At 37.5% G+C, this 19,421-nt stretch overlaps 1 protein-coding gene and 1 long non-coding RNA gene across 11 annotated transcripts in view; one reads left to right on the top strand and one right to left on the bottom strand.

Moving 5' to 3' along the window:
• The window catches only part of TMEM232 (transmembrane protein 232), a 211,178-nt gene extending 208,445 nt beyond the window's left edge, over window positions 1–2,733 (top strand). For 8 of the 9 annotated variants that reach the window (XM_045034585.1, XM_023258921.2, XM_045034582.1 and 5 more), the window contains one exon: window positions 2,093–2,733. In XM_045034585.1, coding sequence (XP_044890520.1) covers window positions 2,093–2,284 — 192 coding nt within the window. In that variant the 3' untranslated portion in view covers window positions 2,285–2,733. The remainder of the gene's footprint in view (window positions 1–2,092) is intronic. The other variant, XR_006583598.1, reaches the window with a different exon arrangement.
• LOC111561780 overlaps window positions 1–5,522 on the bottom strand; it is a 41,226-nt gene extending 35,704 nt beyond the window's left edge. For both annotated transcript variants that reach the window (XR_006583607.1, XR_006583606.1), the window contains exons 1-2: window positions 5,460–5,522; window positions 2,957–3,074 (exon numbers count right to left, since the gene is read on the bottom strand). This is a non-coding gene — a long non-coding RNA (uncharacterized LOC111561780). The remainder of the gene's footprint in view (window positions 1–2,956; window positions 3,075–5,459) is intronic.
• Between the last annotated feature and the right edge of the window lie 13,899 nt (window positions 5,523–19,421).

Genomic DNA, 19,421 nt, shown 5'->3' with positions numbered 1-19,421 from the left:
TATATAATTTCCTTTTAGATAGCTATAGCAGTAGTGCTCTATGCTTATATTTGCTTTTACATTAGTTAATGTGATCTTCACAACAAGCCTGTAAAACATTTATAAAAAAGAAGAATGGTAGTTTACAATGCAGTTATTTGCCTAAGGTTTTGAAGATAGTAAATGACTAACGTTTTTTTAGTCTACACACAAAACCAGATTTCCAGACTTCAAATCCACTTTTCTTCTCTGGTTTTCATAGTTGCTTAATTTCTTGGTTTATAATTCCTAACCTTAACAGGGTGGAAAGGTGGAATCTGTGGTATTGACAAGAAAAAAAACCCTACAAGTTTAGTTGTCCCATTAAGTCAGTTGAATACTATGAAGTGGCCATATTAAGCAAATAATAAGGCAGATACCTCTAATTATTCAGCATATATTAAGGTGCCATGTACACTGCTGGTATTCTATACTATGGTGATTAAAATCCTGACTGAGTGGGTTAAATAAAGCAGTAAATAGTGCTTCCATTTCCCATCAACTTCAACCATATCTGCATCCTCCTTCTTGCTGCCACAATCGATAACAGTATCAGATAAAGTAAAGACAAGACAATGGTTTATCCAAATTGAATTTATCATGGTCCAGAGAGACAGAATGGGGAAGAAAAGTTTACTTTTTTTCCTGGGAATACCAAGAAGAAAGATCATAATGTTGTGGTGAATTCCAGCCATGCCAAGTTCTAACAAGAGAGTGAGCTAAGAAAGAGGTAGAGCTGCCTCCTGGACATTAGCAATATGATACCCCATTACCACTTCTATACATGCTGTTTGGGAAACCAAAGGGTTCTATTTTGCTGAGAGTTCTTAAGAATTAATCCTCTGTTGATTTTTCACAATGTAAAGATCAAGGTCAGGAAGTACATTGAAATCTCTCATATAAGGTAGATTAGTTGCCTTTGTTTATGGATACTGTCATTATTACATCAACTACCACTTTTATGCTATAACATAAATTTGGTAGTTTTGTCAAACAATATTATTATTTAGTTTGTTATATGACAAAAATTATATGTCACAGATGGGTATCATAGTTTTCAAAGTAACATGTGTATTTCCTATGTCTTAAAATTTAACTTGGGGTAAGAAAAATGAGTATTTTATTATGCTTTTTCATTTAATATTTACTCTGAGTGTATTGACATTTAAAAAAATGTACTGCCTTTGGAAAGCTGAGTTTTTTTTTTTAACTCTGTGGTTTAGTCCTGCTTATTAATATCTATATATCTCAAATAATAGTTATAATTCACAGCACTAGTATATAGTAATTTATAAGTTAATTGATAGGTGCTTAAGCATTGTCTGATTGTTTGTGAGTATGGACAGACTGAGGGTGACAAAATGAGCAAGGGTAGGAAGTGTCTAGGAACTTCCAACATTTCATGCTAAGGGTCTTTGTGCCCTGAACTTTTTACCCGGAGAGATTACCACCTCTTTCACTCTTTCCTTCATTAAAGATAGTAGAAGGGGAAAAGGGTCCTCATGATGATGTCTGGTTGATTTGAGGTCCTTACTTCTAACTACTGATTCCTAGAATTTTGCCTCCAGATGATGCTGTTATTATTGTCATGATTAACATGCTCAATTGAGGTGAATCCTTTAGAAGTCTTTGTATTTGCTGCAGAATCAGCATTTGTCTGCCCATCAATTTTATTTTCTACTTCATATGTAATAGTATTATAATTTTTACCTTTCACATTAATTTGGCTTTTCTTCTTGTTTTGCTTTGGCTTGATTTTTTATTTTCTGATTCCATGCTATCATGTAAATATCCATATTGATGAAAAACTGAAATTCCTTTGTAATATAAAAATGTAAACCTTATTTTCTCTTTTTTCTCTTTTTTTGGGGGGAGGGGAGGGGAGCAGAATTGTATACTTACTAATAGATGGCTTATATATTTTTCCAGTTATGGTAGGGTTTAAGTTCCTTAAGAATATCTGTGAGAAAAACTGAGAAGATAATTGGATAATAGAATCTGCATCTTAAGAAGCTAAAGTGATGTATTTTTTCATGGAAATTCATATGTAAATGACACTTTCTCTCTGTGACAGTGGCAGGAAGAGCTAAAGATCCGACGGAAAGAAGACGCAATATGTGAGGCCCAAGAACGTAAAGACAAAGAGTTAGAGGAAAAAAATCACTTCAGAGAAATTATGAAGAGAAGAGAAGAGAAACTACACAAGCAAACCAAACCCTACGAGCTTCCTCCTAGGACTGAAGTAATTTCATTAGAAATGAAATGACCCCCCCCACCCCCGCCCCAAATTGAAGTCCATAATGCCAGAAATTCATTGCATGAAAGAGATCAAGATAGCTAGATATTAGGAAAAATTTCTTCTAATTAATTGGAAGCCATTTCTTAGGAGTTGTTATCCTGGTGTAGACTCTTTAATAGTTCTATCTTAGTCCTAAATTAGCAGCTCTTAATCACATTTGAGTGAAGTGATTTTATTAGTTAAACTTTTTCAAGAACACGGCTAGAGCTTTTCCTAATTGACTTTTTTCTTGTGATCATATAGCATATTTAATCCATGATTCTCAGAGTATTGATTTTTCACCGGACGGTTAGATGGAAGTGAATTACAAATTATTAGTCACATTTAAGGATTATTTCTTGAAAACAGAATGAGCACCAACTGATACCCCTATATTACTTATTATACAAATAAAAGAAGTAAGGCACTTGCTTGGATTTGTATTTCATAGTCAATCAACACCACATCAAACTGTATGTCAGAAACTTGAAATTGAAATACTATAGTAGATATACAAATATATGGAGGGGCCAGATATCTCAGAATGATTTGGTCTTTAGCACATACCAAAGGAGACCCCTGATTGACAGTGGTTTTACTTTGCAAGATGAGTTTATGAGGATGGATGTGGATGGTCCTGGAAGGCACAGTAACACTTACCAGAGGGATTCATCCAGTTAGAAGTCATTTTTTAAAAGGCACTTCACTTCCTCTGAAGCTCTCAATCTATGGGTAAGAGTATTGGGTTGGGATTCCTGTGATGGCTTACATTCCTTTTCTGAAAAATATAGATAATAATCACACCTCAATTTCACACAGCTGACTTGCTGATACTCAAGAGACAGTTAGCTTATCAGGGATATTAAACTCAAATGCCTACCAGCTCCAGAAGGTAACAGAAATAAGTGAAAGGGGCTATGGAATACCTACGCTATATAAAGAAAGTTCCTAGCACTCGGCTACACTCTGCAATGTATGGTCAGTAATACAGGATCATACAGTCTTTCCAGAAGAAGTTCTCAAATAGGATTATTTTTTAAAATAAAAGTTGCTAGGGGTACCTGGGTGGCTCAGTCAGTTGAGCATCTGACTTTGGCTCAGGTCATGATCTCACGGTTTGTGGGTTGGAGCCCCGCCTCGGGCTCTGTGTTGACAGCTCAGAGCCTAGAACTTGCTTCAGAATCTTTGTCTCCTTCTCTGTCTGCCCCTCCCCGCTTACTCTCTGTCTCTCTCTCTCAAAAATAAACATTAAAAAAAAAAAAACTTAAGAAAATAATGAAATAAAAGTTGCTTAATTTTAAGATGGTGGCAACTAATTTTAAAAAAAAAAATCATATAATTTGGGGTTAAATTTGACATATGGGCCACAAGTTTGTGACCCATATTATGTGAACTTACAGTGTCAATCTTTAAGATAACAATAACATGTAGTAGAAAAATGGAAGGTGGGAAGGGTGTTTTTATTATGATTCCCTATAGGGCCGTTTCAAATCTATGTTGCTCTTCCCAAACCCTTTGTGTCATCCTTGTCTCCTCTTACATAGAGTAAGTCAGTTCTCAGATATAATACCTCCCAATGCACCTTTCCAAATACCTTCATTAATATGTGCTTTCTCCACATGTGAAAAGAAATCTCTCCTACAGTCTCCTTTCCCTGAATTTCACCCCTTTCAAAATCTTCCTCTATCAGCTATTCACTATCCTCCTTGAAGAGCTCCTTATCACTCACTCCTATCCACGGAGGTCTCAATTTTCTACCATCCTTCCTACCAAACTACTCTCTCCATCAGTCCCTCAGTGATAGCAGCCTTTCTAGACTGCCCTTTTAAGTCAACTTTTCTGATGATTTGTAAGAGAGGGAACCACTGGGCCGTGAGCTGTGGGGAGGGACTCTGGACATCTCACTGCTACCTTCAAGAATTTCAGCAAATCCTGCTGTTTCAGAACCACTTTCGTAGAAGCCTCCTGCTTCCAATTTCTGTACTGTTCCTTCTCTGGGGCACTGACTGGTCTGCCTTAGGGCTTCCTCACTGTAGACTTAGGGTCATTTACTTATTTTTCTGCCCTGCTTAGTCTGTTCCCAATTGTTCACCTGTTTTCTAACTTCCACGTTTTTCTTCGTATTACCAATGTGTTATCTTCTTTTCTCCTTATGGATTTATGCCTTTAAAAAAAGTAATTCTGGGGTGCCTGGGTGGCTCAGTCAGTTGAGCATCCGACTTTGGTTCAGGTCATGATCTCGCAGTTTGTGAGTTCAAGCCCCACATCGGGCTCTGTGCTGACAGCTCAGAGCCTGGAGCCTGCTTCGGATTCTGTGTCTCCCTCTCTCTCTGCCCCTCCCTCACTCATGCTAAGTATCACTTTGTTGCTCAAAAATGAATAAACATTAAAAATATTTTAAATAAAAGTAATTCTTTTTCTATCACAGTAGTGGAGATTTGTAAGGGAGCAAAGAATATACACACACGTATAAATATATAGAGAAAGAGATGATTAATCAGAATGCTTATACCTTTATTCTTAAATTATTCTCTAAAATTCTTTTTTCTTATACTTTAAAATTCATAGAATCTAGGAACACATCTCTCTCTTGGTTTTCCTTGTATATCCTTAAATTTTAGCAAAGGCTGGGGTTCATAGATCTGGGTTCACATTCTAGCTATGCCCCCTACTAGCTATGAAGCACTGGGTATGTCACTGAACCCAGTGGAGCTTCAGTTTATTCATCTATAAAATGGGTACAGGGGGAGGAGCCAAGATGGCAGAATAGCATGGAAGCTTTTTGTGTGTCTTGCATCCATGAAATACAGTCAGACCAACACTAAACAATCCTGCACACCTAGAAAACTGATTGGAGGATTAACACAACAATCTGCACAAACTGAACCACAGAATTCAGCAGGTACGTGGCGCAGAGAGCTGAAGTTGGGGAGCGAGAAGCCGCAATAGGTAGGGAACCGCTTATGCGGGTGGAGAGAGGACAGAGACTGGGGAGGCAGGGGGATACGGAACAAGCACCCCTCCCCAAAAGCAGCTGGAGAGAAAGTAGAAAATTGTAAATAGCCACAGGGACTAAACTAAAAAGGGAGAAAGGGGAGGGTTTAAATTCCATTAAGACTGTAAACAAGGGGAGCACAAAGGCTGCAACTCTGCAGCTTGATACCTGGTGGTGCTCTGGTGGGAAGGGCGAATCCTCAGGAGCAGAGTGGGGTCCGGGAGGTTCTAGGGCCACACAGGGAGAAGCGGTTCCACTGCTGGAAGGACATTTGGTAGAGACTGTTGGAGCCACCTGGTCCCAGCAGACCGCAGAAGGCGGCCACATTTGCTGGTGCTGGAACAAGATTGTTAAAGGTGAAGCCTGGTGCCAGATGTGTGTTGTGATTTTCCATAATCCCTGAGGTGCTGCTGCTACACTATCTCATGAGCATTTTCTGGGACAGGATGGCACCTGGCCGCAGTCTCGGCACTGGCAACAACAGGGCCCAGCGAGCATACCTGGGTGCAGCCGATACTTGGCCACTACTCATTCGGCCATTGCTCAGTGAGACCCTCCCACAGAGGGCGGAGCGGGTCAAGGGCGCAGTCCTTCAGAAGTAAGGCGCCAGGGAAAACAGCCGCATCTGAGATAAAACTTGGGAGAGAGGTGCTGCCTGGGGCCTGCTCAGGGAGAATGGAAAAGCAGGGAGTGGATGAGAGCTGAGGACGGAGGACTGGTGTGCGACTGCTGATCCAGGAGAACAGATTGGGTGGCTGGGTGGCGCCATTTTTCAGCGCCCCCACGCACGCACATGCACGCCAACAAGCACTGCAACAATTCACCCCAGTAGGCCAGCAGCGCCATCTAGGGGAGAGCGGAGCTGTTACACCGAGTCCTGCCCAACTGGGCCAACTTCGCTCTTCAAGAACACAAGTCTCATCACTGGCTTAATTCATGGACTGTAAAGAGCTACATAGACTGACTTCTAGGGGAAAAAAGCAATTTCAGTCCTACTTCAATCTGTTAGTAGGTTCATCTATTCAATTTTCTTTCCTTTTTATTTTTCATTTTCCTTTTTCTCTTTTACAATTCTTTTCTTTTTCTTGAATGCAGAAAGAGAAAAAATACATTTTTATTTTCAATTTTTATTAAAAATATCTTTCTTTTATTACTATATTTTTTACCTTTGTGTAAATTTCAAATTCTACTTTGCTTCGATCATTTTATTTTAGTCTACTTCAGTGTACTCACCTTTTCAAATTTTCAGTTTCCTTTTTTCTTTTTCTTTTTTTCTCTTTTTCATTTCTTTTCTTTTTCTTGAATGCAGAAAGAGAAAAACCTCATTTTCATTTTCAATTTCTATTAATATTTTTAAATTTTATTACCATATTTTTTACTTTTATATAAATTTTTTCAAATTCTATTTTACTTCCATCATTTTATTTTAGTCTACTACAATGTATTCACTTTTTCAAATTTTCAAACGATTTCTTTTTTTAATCTTTTTTCTTTTTTGTTTCTTTTTTTCTAAATACAGAAAATGAAAAATTCATATTTTTATTTTCTATTAAAAATATTTTTCTTTAAATTTTTTTCTACTATATTCTTTACTTTTGTGTATATTTCTTCAAATTCTATTTTACCCCCATCATCTCATTTTAGTCTACTTCAGTGTATTCATTTTTTAAAATTCTCAACAGATTTCCTTCCTCCCCCCCCCCTTTTTATTCTCTAATCTGTCAAACCACTTTCAACACCCAGACCAAAACACAACTAGGATCTAGCATCATCTATTAGATTTTTGTGTGTGTGTGTTTATAATTTTTAATTTGAATATTTTTAAGTTTAATTTCTTTAATTTTAATTTTTCTACCTCATTAATTCTTTTTCTCCCTTCAAAATGACAAAACGAAGGAATTCACCCCAAAAGAAAGAGCACGAGGAAACGACAGCCAGGGATTTAACCAACACAGATACAAGCAAGATGTCTGAAACAGAATTTAGAATCACGATAATAAGAATACTAGCTGGAGTTGAAAATAGATTAGAATCCCTTTCTGCAGAGATAAAAGAAGTAAAAAATAGCCTGAATGAAATTAAAAATGCTATAACTGAGCTGCAATCACAGATGGATGCAGCAGCGGTAAGGATGGATGAGGCAGAACAGAGAATCAGCGGTATAGAGGACAGAGAATAACGAAGCAGAAAAAAAAGAGGGAGATTAAGGCAAAAGAGCACGATTTAAGAATTAGAGAAATCAGTGACTCATTAAAAAGGAACAACATCAGAATCATAGGGGTCCCAAAAGAGGAAGAGAGAGAAATAGAAGTAGAAGGGCTATGTGAGCAAATCATAGCAGAAAACTTTCCTAACCTGGGGAAAGACACAGACATCAAAATCCAGGAAGCACAGAAGACCCCCATTAGATTCAATAAAAACTGATCATCAACAAGGCATATCACGGTCAAATTCACACAATATTCAGGCAAGGAAAGAATCATGAAAGCAGCAAGGGAAAAAAAGTCCCTAACCTACAAGGGAAGACAGATCAGGTTTGCAGCAGACCTATCCACAGAAACTTGGCAAGCCAGAAAGGAGTGGCAGCATATATTCAATGTACTGAATCAGAAAAATATGCAGCCAAGAATTCTTTATCCAGCAAGGCTGTCATTCAAAATAGAAGGAGAGATAACACGTTTCCCAGACAAACAAAAATTAAAGGGGTTTGTGACCACTAAACCAGCCCTGCAAGAAATATTAAGGGGGACTCTCTGAGGGGAGAAAAGATGAAAATATTTATAAATAAATAAATATATACATACATACATACACACCAAAAGCAACAAAAGATTAGAAAGGACCAGAGAACACCACCAGAAACTCCAACTCTACAAGCATCATAATGGCAATAAATTCATATCTTTCAGTACTCTAAACGTCAATGGACTCAATACTCCAATCAAAAGACATAGGGTAATAATGGATAAGAAAACAAGATCCATCTATATGTTATTTACAAGAGACCCACTTTAGACCTAAAAACACCTTTAGATTGAAAATAAGGGGATGGAGAACCATCTATCATGCTAATGGTCAACAAAAGAAAGCCAGAATAGCCATACTTATATCAGACAATCTAGACTTAAAATACTGTATCAAGAGATGCAGAAAGGCATTATATCATAATCAAGAGGGTCCATCCACCAAGAAGACCCAACAATTGTAAACATTTATGCACCAAATGTGGCAACACCCAAATATATAAATCAATTAATCACAAACATAAAGAAACTCATCAGTAGTAATACTATAATAGTAGGAGACTTCAACACCCCACTCACAACAATGGACAGAATATATAATCAAAAAATCAACAAGGAAACAAAGGCTTTGAATGACACACTGGACCAGATGGACTTAACAGATATATTCAGAACATTTCATCCTAAAGCAGCAGAATATACATTCTTCTCCAGTGCACATGGAACATTTCCAGAATAGACCATATACTGGGACACAAATCAGCCCTAAGAAAGTACAGAAAGATCGAGATGATACCATGCATATTTTCAGACCACAATGCTGTGAAACTTGAAATCAACCACAAGAAAAAATTTGGAAAATGTAACAAATACTTGGAGACTAAAGAACATCCTACTAAAGAATGAATGGGTTAACCAAACAGTTAAACAGGAAATTAAAAAGTATATGGAAGTCAATGAAAATGATAACACCACAACCCAAAACCTCTGGGATGCAGCAAAGGCGGACATAAGAGGAAAGTATATAGCAATCCTGTCCTTTCTAAAGAAGGAAGAAAGATATCAGATACACAACCTACCTTACACCTTCAGGAGCTGGAAAAAGAACAGCAAATAAAACCCAAAACCAGCAGAAGACAGAAAATAATAAAGATTAGAGCAGAAATTAATGCTATCAAAACCAAACAAACCAGTAGAACAGATCAATGAAACCAGAAGCTGGTTCTTTGAAAGAATTAACAAAAATTGATAAACCACTAGCCAGTTTGATCAAGAAGAAAAAGGAAAGGACCCAAATAAATAAAATCAGGAATGAAAGAGGAGAGATCACAACCAACACAACGGAAATAAAAACAATAAGAAGAGAATATTATGAGCAATTATATACCAATAATATGGGTAATCTGGAAGAAATGGACAAATTCCTAGAAACATATACACTACCAAAACTGAAGCAGGAAGAAATAGAAAATTTGAACAGACCCATAACCAGTAAGGAAATCGAATTAGTAATCAAAAATCTGCCAAAAAACTAAAGTCCAGGACCAGATGACTTTCCAGGGGAATTCTACCAAACATTTAAGGAAGAGTTAACACCTATTCTCTTGAAACTGTTCCAAAAACTAGAAATGGAAGGAAAACTTCCAATTTCTTTCTATGAAGCCAGCATTACCTTGATTCCAAAACTAGACAGAGACCCCACTAAAAAGGAGAGTAATTTCCCTAATGAACATGGACGCAAAAATCCTCAACAAGATATTAGCCAACCGGATCCAACAAAATATTAAAAAAATTATTCACTGCGACCAAATGGGATTTATACCTGGGATGCAGGGCTGGTTCAATATCTGCAAAACAATTAATGTGATTCATCACATCAATAAAAGAAAGGACAAGAACCATACGATCCTCTCAACAGATGCGGAGAAAGCATTTAACAAAATACAGCATCCTTTCTTGATAAAAACCCTCAAGAAAGTAGGGATAGAAGGAGCATACCTTGAGATCATAAAAGCCATATATGAATGACCCAACACTAATATCATCCTCAGTGGGGAAAAAGTGAGAGCTTTCCCCCTAAGGTCAGGAATAAGACAGGGATGTCTGCTCTCACCACTGTTATTCAACATAGTATTGGAAGTCTTAGCCTCTGCAATCAGACAACACAAAGAAATAAAAGCATCCAAAACAGCCAGGAGGAGGTCAAACTTTCACTCTTCACAGATGACATGATACTCCATATGGAAAACCCAAAAGATTCCACCAAAAACTGCAAGAATTGATTCATGAATTCAGCAAAGTTGCAGGATATGAAATCAATGCACAGAAATCAGTTGCATTCCTATACACCAACAATGAAGTGACAGAAAGAGAAATCAAGAAGTCGATCCCATTTATAGTTGCACAAAAAACCATAAAATACCTAGGAATAAATCTAACCAAAGAGGTGACAAATCTATACACTGAAAACTATAGAAAGCTTATGAAAGAAATTGAAGAAGACACACAAAAAAGGAAAAAGAGTCCATGCTCCTGGATAGGAAGAACAAATATTGTTAAAATGTTGATAATACACAAAGCAATCTACACATTGAATGCAATCCCTATCAAAGTTAACATCAGTATTATTCACAGAGCTAGAGCAAATAATCCTAAAATTTGTATGGAACCAGAAAAGACCCCGAGGAGCCAAAGCAATCTTGAAAAAGAAAACCAAAGCAGGAGGCATCACAATCCCAGACTTCAAGCCATACTACAAAGCTGTAATCATCAAGACAGTATGGGACTGGCACAAGAACAGACACTCAGATCAATGGAACAGAATAGAGAACCCAGAAATATACCCACAAACGTATGGCCAACTAATCTTTGACAAAGGAGGAAAGAATATCAGATGGAATAAAGACAGTCTCTTCAGCAAGTGGTGCTGGGAAAACTGGACAGCAACAGGCAGAAGAATGAACCTGGACCATTTTCTTACACGATCCACAAAAATAAACTGAAAATGGATGAAAGACCTCAATGTAAGACAGGAAGCCATCAAAATCCTTGAGGAGAAAGCAGGCAAAAACCTCTTTGATCTTGCCTGCAGCAACTTCTTACTCAACACATCTCCGGAGGCAAGGAAAACAAAAGCAAAAATGAACTACTGGGACCTCGTCAAAATAAAAAGCTTTTGCACAGAGAAGAAAACAATCAGCAAAACTAAAAGGCAACTGACAGAATGGGAGCAGATATTTGCAAATGACATATCATATAAAGGGTTAGTATCCAAAATCTATAAAGAACTTATCAAACTCAACACCCAAAAAACAAATAATCCAGTGAAGAAATGGGCAAAAGACATGAATAGACACTTCTCCAAGGAAGACATCCAGATGGCCAACCGACACATGAAAAATGCTCAGCATCACTCATCATCAGGGAAATACAAATCAAAACCACAATGAGATGCCACCTCCCACCTGTCAGAATGGCTAACATTAACAACTCAGGCAACAACAGATGTTGGTGAGGATATGGAGAAAGAGGATCTCTTTTGCATTGTTGGTGGGAATGCAAGCTGGTGCAGCCACTCTGGAAAACAGTATGGAGGTTCCTCAAAAAACTAAAACTAGAACCACCCTATGACCCAGCAATTGCACTGCTAGGCATTTATCCACAGGATAGAGGTGTGCTGATTTGAAGGGACACATGCACCCCCATGTTTATAGCAGCACTATCAACAATAGCCAACGTATGGAAAGAGCCCAAATGTCCATCGATGGATGAATGGATAAAGAAAATGTGGTGTGCAATATATATATATATATATATATATATATATATATATATATATATATATTACTCAGCAATAAAAAAGAATGAAATCTTGCCCTTTGCAACTAAGCGGATGGAACTGGCAGGTATTATGCTAAGTGAAATTAGTCAGAGAAAGACACAAATCATATGACTTCAGTCGTATGAAGACTTTAAGAGACAAAACAGATGAACATAAGGGAAGGGAAACAAAAATAATGTAAAAACAGGGAGGGGGACAAAACAGAAGAGACTCATAAATATGGAGAACAAACTGAGGGTTGCTGGAGGGGTTGTGGGAAGGGGAATGGGCTAAATGGGTAAGGGGCACTAAGGAATCTACTCCTGAAATCACTGTTTCACTATATGCTAACTAATTTGGATGTACATTTTAAAAAATAAAAAATAAAAAACGATGAAAAATATCTTCCAAAAAATAAAAAAATAAAAAAATGGATACAATTTATGTAATGAGTGGCATCAGTCAGAATCTAATCAAGAAAACAGAAATGTTTGGTATTTTAAGAGACAATTTAAACATTAGGAATTGTTTTACTAAGTGTTTAAATTATTTTTTAATGTTTGTTTATTTATTTATTTAAGTATGTATGTATGTATGTATGTATGTATGTATGTATGTATTTAGAGAGGTGTGTGTGAATGAGAGCATGCACGAGTGGGGGAAGGTGGAGAGAGAGAGAGAGAGAGAGAGAAGGAGAGAGAGAGAGAGAAGGAGAGAGAGGATCCTAAGCAGGCTCTGTGCTGTCAGCATAGAGCCCAATGTTGGGCTCAAACTCACAAACTGTGAGATCATGACCTGAGCTGAAATCAAGAGTTGGATGTTTAACCAACTAAGCCACCCAGATGCCCCAGTGAAAGGAATTGTTTTAACGGTGTTAGAGAACTGAGAACATGGAAATGAACCAGAAATAATACTTACAAGAAACTACTACCACCTCTAGGACCAGGGCATGAAAAAGAAGTGGGCTGGATTATTAAATCTAGAAGCATGGAAGAGGAGCTGCACACAGTGGGACTCAGCCCTCTGACAGGGAGGTGCTGCCCTGCTGCTGCTGGGGCCTCTGACAGGGCACAATAAGGTGATTTTGGGGGCACAGAGAAAAAAGGAGACAAGAACACATTGTCTTTTGCTGAAACCATGCTGCCAAGAAGAGCAAGAAAATGGAAAGAATCCATTTCTTCCTTTGCCATCTTGGAGCTCTTTCTCCAGTGCTCCTGTCCCCAGCATCACAAAGCAGACAGAGGGTGGGTTTAGGACTGAAAGATACAAATTAATCCAATTTTTTTTTCTTCTGCATTTTTTGCCCTCTTTTCTACAAGCTCTTCCAGGACCAGAGCATCACCTTTTAAGTTAATGGAAATGTAAAAAAAAAAAAAATTACTCTAATTTATCTTTATAACTAACCCTTAATTGTTCCAGTAAGTACTTAACCTAACACAAACTTAACTGGATCTCTTTGTAATTTACTCTTCATATTAATTTTGCCTCAAAGTGTACAAAATGTTCTCTGAGTTCCAGGGTGTGTTGGGCACCAGGTGGATTGTCTCAGGAACTCCTGTTGTGTTCAGCTGATGGTTTCTGAGCCCTAGTTACTTATTTTCTCAGTCTTCTCAAGTTTGTGGGAGGAAGAAGAATGAGAAACATATTCCATGTCTACTTACCCTCCCCAGCTCTTACTCATCTTTAAATGCCTCTCCAGCGTGGGAAGTGGTAACTTCTCTCAGGTCTAAATTCCTTTCTACCTAAAACATATTTCCATGCTACTTTTACTCTAGGTTTACTTTTATTTTGAAAAAATAAACCCAGGTCTTCCTATGTTCATTTTATTATGAATTCTCTATAGATTTCTTTTAGCAACTACCAAAGCAGTTTCTTTCTCACATAAATTACCTAATAAACCCTTTACCCTTATGAGAATGAAATATTTATAGGACTTTTAGCCAGGTTTACTTGGGTATTGTAAATTAAAAACATATATTAGGGGACAAAAGAGAGAAAAGATGAATAGTAAATAAATTCTGAGTAGCAGAAACATGAAAATAAGCATTTCTGCTAGTGCAGTTTAGTAAAGGTAAATCAAAAGATTCACCAAGGTTTGTGGGCATGCCAAAGAAAATGCCCAAAATAAATATCTTTCCTCTGACATCACTGAGTGGATGTTTAGGGGCATGAAAAGGTAGTACACAAAACGACTCACAGCAACAATTTTAGAAACTCTATTGTAATGTTTAGCAATTACTCAAGTAATTTATTCTGCTCTTACCAGTAAAAGTCATGTCTGGGACATATGGCTGCAACTGTCTATTAGTTGATTTTAAGTGACCTTTCTCACTGGTTTTGGATTTTTTATATCAATAAATCCAAAGAAAGTTACAGCTTATAATTAGTAAATACAGTTCCTTCTTTTCATATACCACCATACCCATCTCGCTATGTCCAGGGTTCAATAGCACGGTTTACAGAAGTGGCACTTTCAGCATTTTAAGTTGGGCTTTCTGAGCATTTCAGCTACTTAGCGTCTCTAGTCTCTACCCTCAAGGTGACAATAGCAGTCCTGGTCCCTGCACCCCTGTCAGTCCTGATTACCAAAAGGACCCCGGGGAACAAAATTGCTCCTGGTTTGGGACGACAGGTCTATAGTTCCACTGCCCTTGACTTCCAAATTCCTAAGTTAACTTCTTGGTGATTGCTTTCAGACTGCTTTCAAATTTTGTCAACTGCTTATACATGAAGATCTCACTTTTGGTCAGCTAGTGACTCCCACTTAAAATCACCATAGGTCCCATGAAGCCACTTCATGCCTCCTCATGTCTCCATTTGCTGAAGTGGGAACATGAATGTGATTTTATATTGTGATTTTGGTTTTATATGTGATTACTGGTGATATGTATCACCTTTCCTGTGGCCAAAACACAAATGAAGACAGGAAGTCACGAGAAGCTGCTCTGCCAATGCCTGTATAGAAAAGGCATGTCTACTAATAAATTCAGCCCACCCTGTGCTTCACAGCCTTAGGCCACTGAAAGTATTTGTAAGGCTCCGTGTGCTAATTCTAACTATTTTCTCTGATATGCAGGATATGTTTGGGAATTTAGAGCAAAACTCATTTTAAGTTATCATTTTCTATAACATAAATTCACATATTTATATAGTTCTGCAAATTTTGTTGATGATTTTGTTACTTTTGAGCTACATGCATTTTTCATAGTGACATAGATTTCAAGGATAATTTGGCTGTAATGTTATTCAAGCTCACTTTTTCCTCCGATCATTCTAGCTAAGGGACCTATTTACATAATACCTAGTGCCTTGTTATTTTTTTACTCCTGCTTCATTGGAAAGCTGAAAGTAAACAAAAAGAAATGCATTTCCAAAGCAGTTTTTAGTTGGAAGATCTTTGTGGTATCCAACTTTCTAGTGAAATTCCCCCAGCTGGCTCTATACTAGAAAAGGCAGGTTCTCTTTTATGAATTAATGAACATGGTAGAGGTTAAGCATTTTAGGATCACCAGTACAACATTTTTATATATAATCAGACTACTGGCAGTCCAGTGATGCCATGACTATTTACTCTCAAGTTTCCTTTTAAGGACATTCATGGGGCACCTGGGTGGCTCAGTTGCTTAAGCCTCTGATTTCAGCTCAGGTCATGATCTTATCGTTTGTGATTTCGAGCCCTGTGTCAGTCTCTGTGCTGACAGCTCAGAGCCTGGAGTCTGCTTTGGATTCTGTGCCCCGTGTCAGTCTCTGTGCTGACAGCTCAGAGCCTGGAGTCTGCTTTGGATTCTGTCTCTCCCTCTCTCTCTGTCCCTCCCCCGTTCACACTCTGTTTCTCTTTCTCTCTCTCAAAAGTAAATAAACATTAAAAAAAAAATTTAAGGACATTCACAGTTTGGTTTCATTGGAAAACTGAGTTTGACTAAATGCAAAATTCTCAGAAAGACTGAAAATAGGTAGCTTCCCAATAGACCGAGGCAACCAAAAGCCAAAGAGAAATATAATGCTGAGAAATAGTCTTTTATTTAAACTAGCCATCAATCATTCCCCACACCTGGTTTAAGGAGAAGAGTGAAAATAAGCCTAAAACCTAGTTACTCTTTAATTACCAAATAATAAATGTTTGAGGTGCCTTGAAGAAAAACTCTAGAGTCAATTACAACCCTTGGGGCCAACACTCATGAGAAGAGGGAGATCGTAAGGAGAAATGAAACAGCTTATACGATGTGTGCTAGTGATTAGAATCAATAATCCAGTGCCATCATTCTGCAGATGAAAAAACTGAGCACTTGCAGTTCACCAAGCAAAACATGAGCTATTCATTAGTTCACTGAATACAACAAAACTATGAAGCAGGTACAGCTATGTCCATTGAATCCTGAAGAAACAGAAGCTTTTAGAAGTAATGTGTTACAATGTCACTTAGGTCTGTGAGCTCTTAACAACCACACTACACTTCCTCAGAGATTTGGAAAAAGAGCAATCAAGAATCTTATCCAAGACGCAGTTCTGCTTATGATACCATTCTGAAGCTCTCTGTCCAAACATATCATGCCATTTATGAGTACATACTAACAAAACAGAAATAAAAACACAAGCATATAAAGTTGAATTGATAGTAAAGCTTTAGATAAACTCTCAAAGGAATTAGAAGTGTGACAATTCATGAAATGTCAAATGAATCATGATTGTTATTTAGTAATCGTTCAGGAGTGAATAGTGAAATGTTATTCTGTATTCATCCTAATGTATAGTTATTATGATGGATTTGAAAGGATAATAGTATCTAGGAAGCAAGGAGTATCCAATAGGAAAAAGTTTTGGCTTTGCCATTTCTGTGTTCTTTGTAGTCATTCAATTCAAGCAAATGGAGGGTTTTTGTTGTTGTTTTTTGTTTCTTTGCTTTTGTTTCTGTTTTTTTGCCCATTACTTGACTCTGTTTTATTATCACTTGTATTTGTCAAGTAGGTATTGTTTGAACCTTGAAGAAAATCAGCTTTTAAAAATGATTTTTGACTATTGTGTCACATCTCCTTATCCATTCCTCTGTCGATGGACACTTAGGTTGCTTGTGTATCTAAGCTATTGTAAATAATGCAGCAGTAAACACAAGGGGGCATACATCTGTTTGATTAATGTTTTCATTTTTGGGGGGGTAAATACCCAGTATTGGAGTTACTGGATAATATGGTGATATCTTTTAGTTTTGTGAGGAACCTCTAGAGTGGAGGTGAGTAGAGAGATGGGCAAAATGGGTGAAGGTGAGTGAAAGGTATAAGCTTCCAGTTATGGAATGAAGAAGTCATGGGAATAAAAGGCACAGCATAGGGAATATAGTTAGCGATATTGTAATAGTGTTGTATGGTGACAGATGGCAAGTTCATTTGTGAGTACAGCATAATGTACAGAGAAGCTGAATCACTATGTTGTATACTTGAAATTAATGTACCATTGTGTGTCAGCTATACTCAAAACAATTTGAAGAAAAGGATTTTGGTAATAGTTTCAACTAGACATAAGGCACAAATAATTCAAAAGACAAACCTTGGATTTTAACTCTGATTTCCTAGCTCTTATTCTTATATCTGTACCACTTCTACATCAATACAATGCAGGTAATTTTAAGTACCGCCATAGCTCACAAGAACAATGATGGCTATATTTTAAATGTGTTTGTGAAAAGTGAAATGGAATATTAATTCAAGGTTGTAGACACAGAATGCCTGTTCCTCCAGGGACAGCAAAAATAGCTTTTGGAAAGTAAAGTAGGTATTAAAATCTGGATTTACCAAGGTGGTCTTGTTATTTCTTTACCTTTTGCTATGATTTTAAAGCTTGTATTTCCTGTTCACTTGCCTCCTTAAAGTTACTGCAGATAAACAAATACAATGGCAACAGTTTAAAAGAAGGACAATAGGCAGGCAAGGGGACGTGTGGATGGCAATGATGCGGAGGAAAATCATAAGGAGTAGGAGAAGGATGATAAGGCCAATGTGTACTGAATCCTTATGTTTTACTTTGGGCCAAATACTGTGTTAATGCTTCTCGTTTAATTATTAGTTTTGCACAACTCTGGACATATGTTCAATTATCTCTTCTTCTAGATGAGGAATTAAGGCTTAGAGAGGTCAGTTAACTTGTTCAAGTTTGCACAGCTAGTAAGTCAGCCTTTTGAACTTACTTATCTAACTCCCAGGCCTATGTTCTTAAGCAAATGAGCTGCAGTGAATCTGCAATTATATCAGCATGTTAAAATTAAAAATGTTAACAATCACAAGGATAATGAGGAGAATGAGAATAAACTACTTGAGAGCCAAGATTTTGTATTTTTACTCAATGATGCTATTGCCCAGAACTTACAACAGTGTCTAGTCTACAGCAACTCTGAACACATTTCTGGAATAACTGAATGGATGCATGAATGAATGAATAAATGGATGAATGAATTAATGACATGAAGAGGGTTTAAGATTTTTATATAAAACTAAGAAGTTCATTTTTAGAGAAGCTTGTTCATTTAACAGCAGTGAGTGAGTGTCCCTTCACACCATGCTATGTTGTGCTGTGGGTGCAATGGGGGGCCTACTCTCATGAAGATTACCATCTGCTTGCTGGCTTCCATATCTATTATAAATCCAAAAGGTTTGCACATCATACATAACATATAAAACAGAATGTAGTTTAATGCCATTGTAACTGACATCAAAGCCACTATTTTTAATACTGGGGTCAGAGCACAGTGGGGAAAATTTGTAAGAAAGAAGAGTCACCCTAGTTATGCAGAAAATGTAATGCCCTTCCCAGGTTACCTGACTCCAAGTTCATTGACAGAGTCTGTTACATTTTTTTCCTCATATAAAGGAGGACACTAAAGCCTTTAGAAAATTAATTTTTACAGGTACTATAAATACTGGCATGTTTTTTATATTGTACCAATATATTTATTCCTGGTCATCTTTATCTTTAATGTCTGATTTGGTTTCTCAATCAAAAGCAATGATTTAAGTATACCTATAGTAGAGTTACTTCTCTTGCACTCACCCTCCAACATGATCACCAGGTCATGGGACTTGTGGCCTAAGAAGAGAAGAAAGATGGGTCTTGAGGAAGAGAGGGCCCAACCCTCTTGCAGGCATGGAGACTGTGGAGAGTAAGGTTTAGAATGGTCAGATTTAAGGGCACTTGACACCCTCAAGATCATGGGTGGTTATAAATATCCAGATAGATAAGGAGCCTAAGCACCTCAGGTTAGTGGCATGACCTGCTGGTAAGGAGCTGGTTGGTAGGTAGGGAGAGGTATTATATACAGCCATTTCCAAATACACGGTCTGTTGTCTGGGTGAGATGAGAAGCCAGATATCTGGTGTTAGCACAAGAAGTTCAAATAGTCAGAGAGGATTTTGCACATTAGTGCAGAAGGTGTACCAGTCCATCCATTTTGCAGTACAAGTCAGGCAGGATCCAGCAGACACTGGGAAGATTTAAGGACCTAGTTGCCCTCCACTGCCTTACAAAGGCCATACATCTTCTCCATGTATTCAAATGTCATCTTAGAAAAGAGATTGGGAG

The sequence above is a fragment of the Felis catus genome, chromosome A1, assembly GCF_018350175.1.
Source record: "Felis catus isolate Fca126 chromosome A1, F.catus_Fca126_mat1.0, whole genome shotgun sequence".
NCBI classification, from domain to species: Eukaryota; Metazoa; Chordata; class Mammalia; order Carnivora; family Felidae; genus Felis; species Felis catus.
Note: the sequence above shows the minus strand (reverse complement) of the source record. Positions and strands in the feature narration are given on the sequence as shown.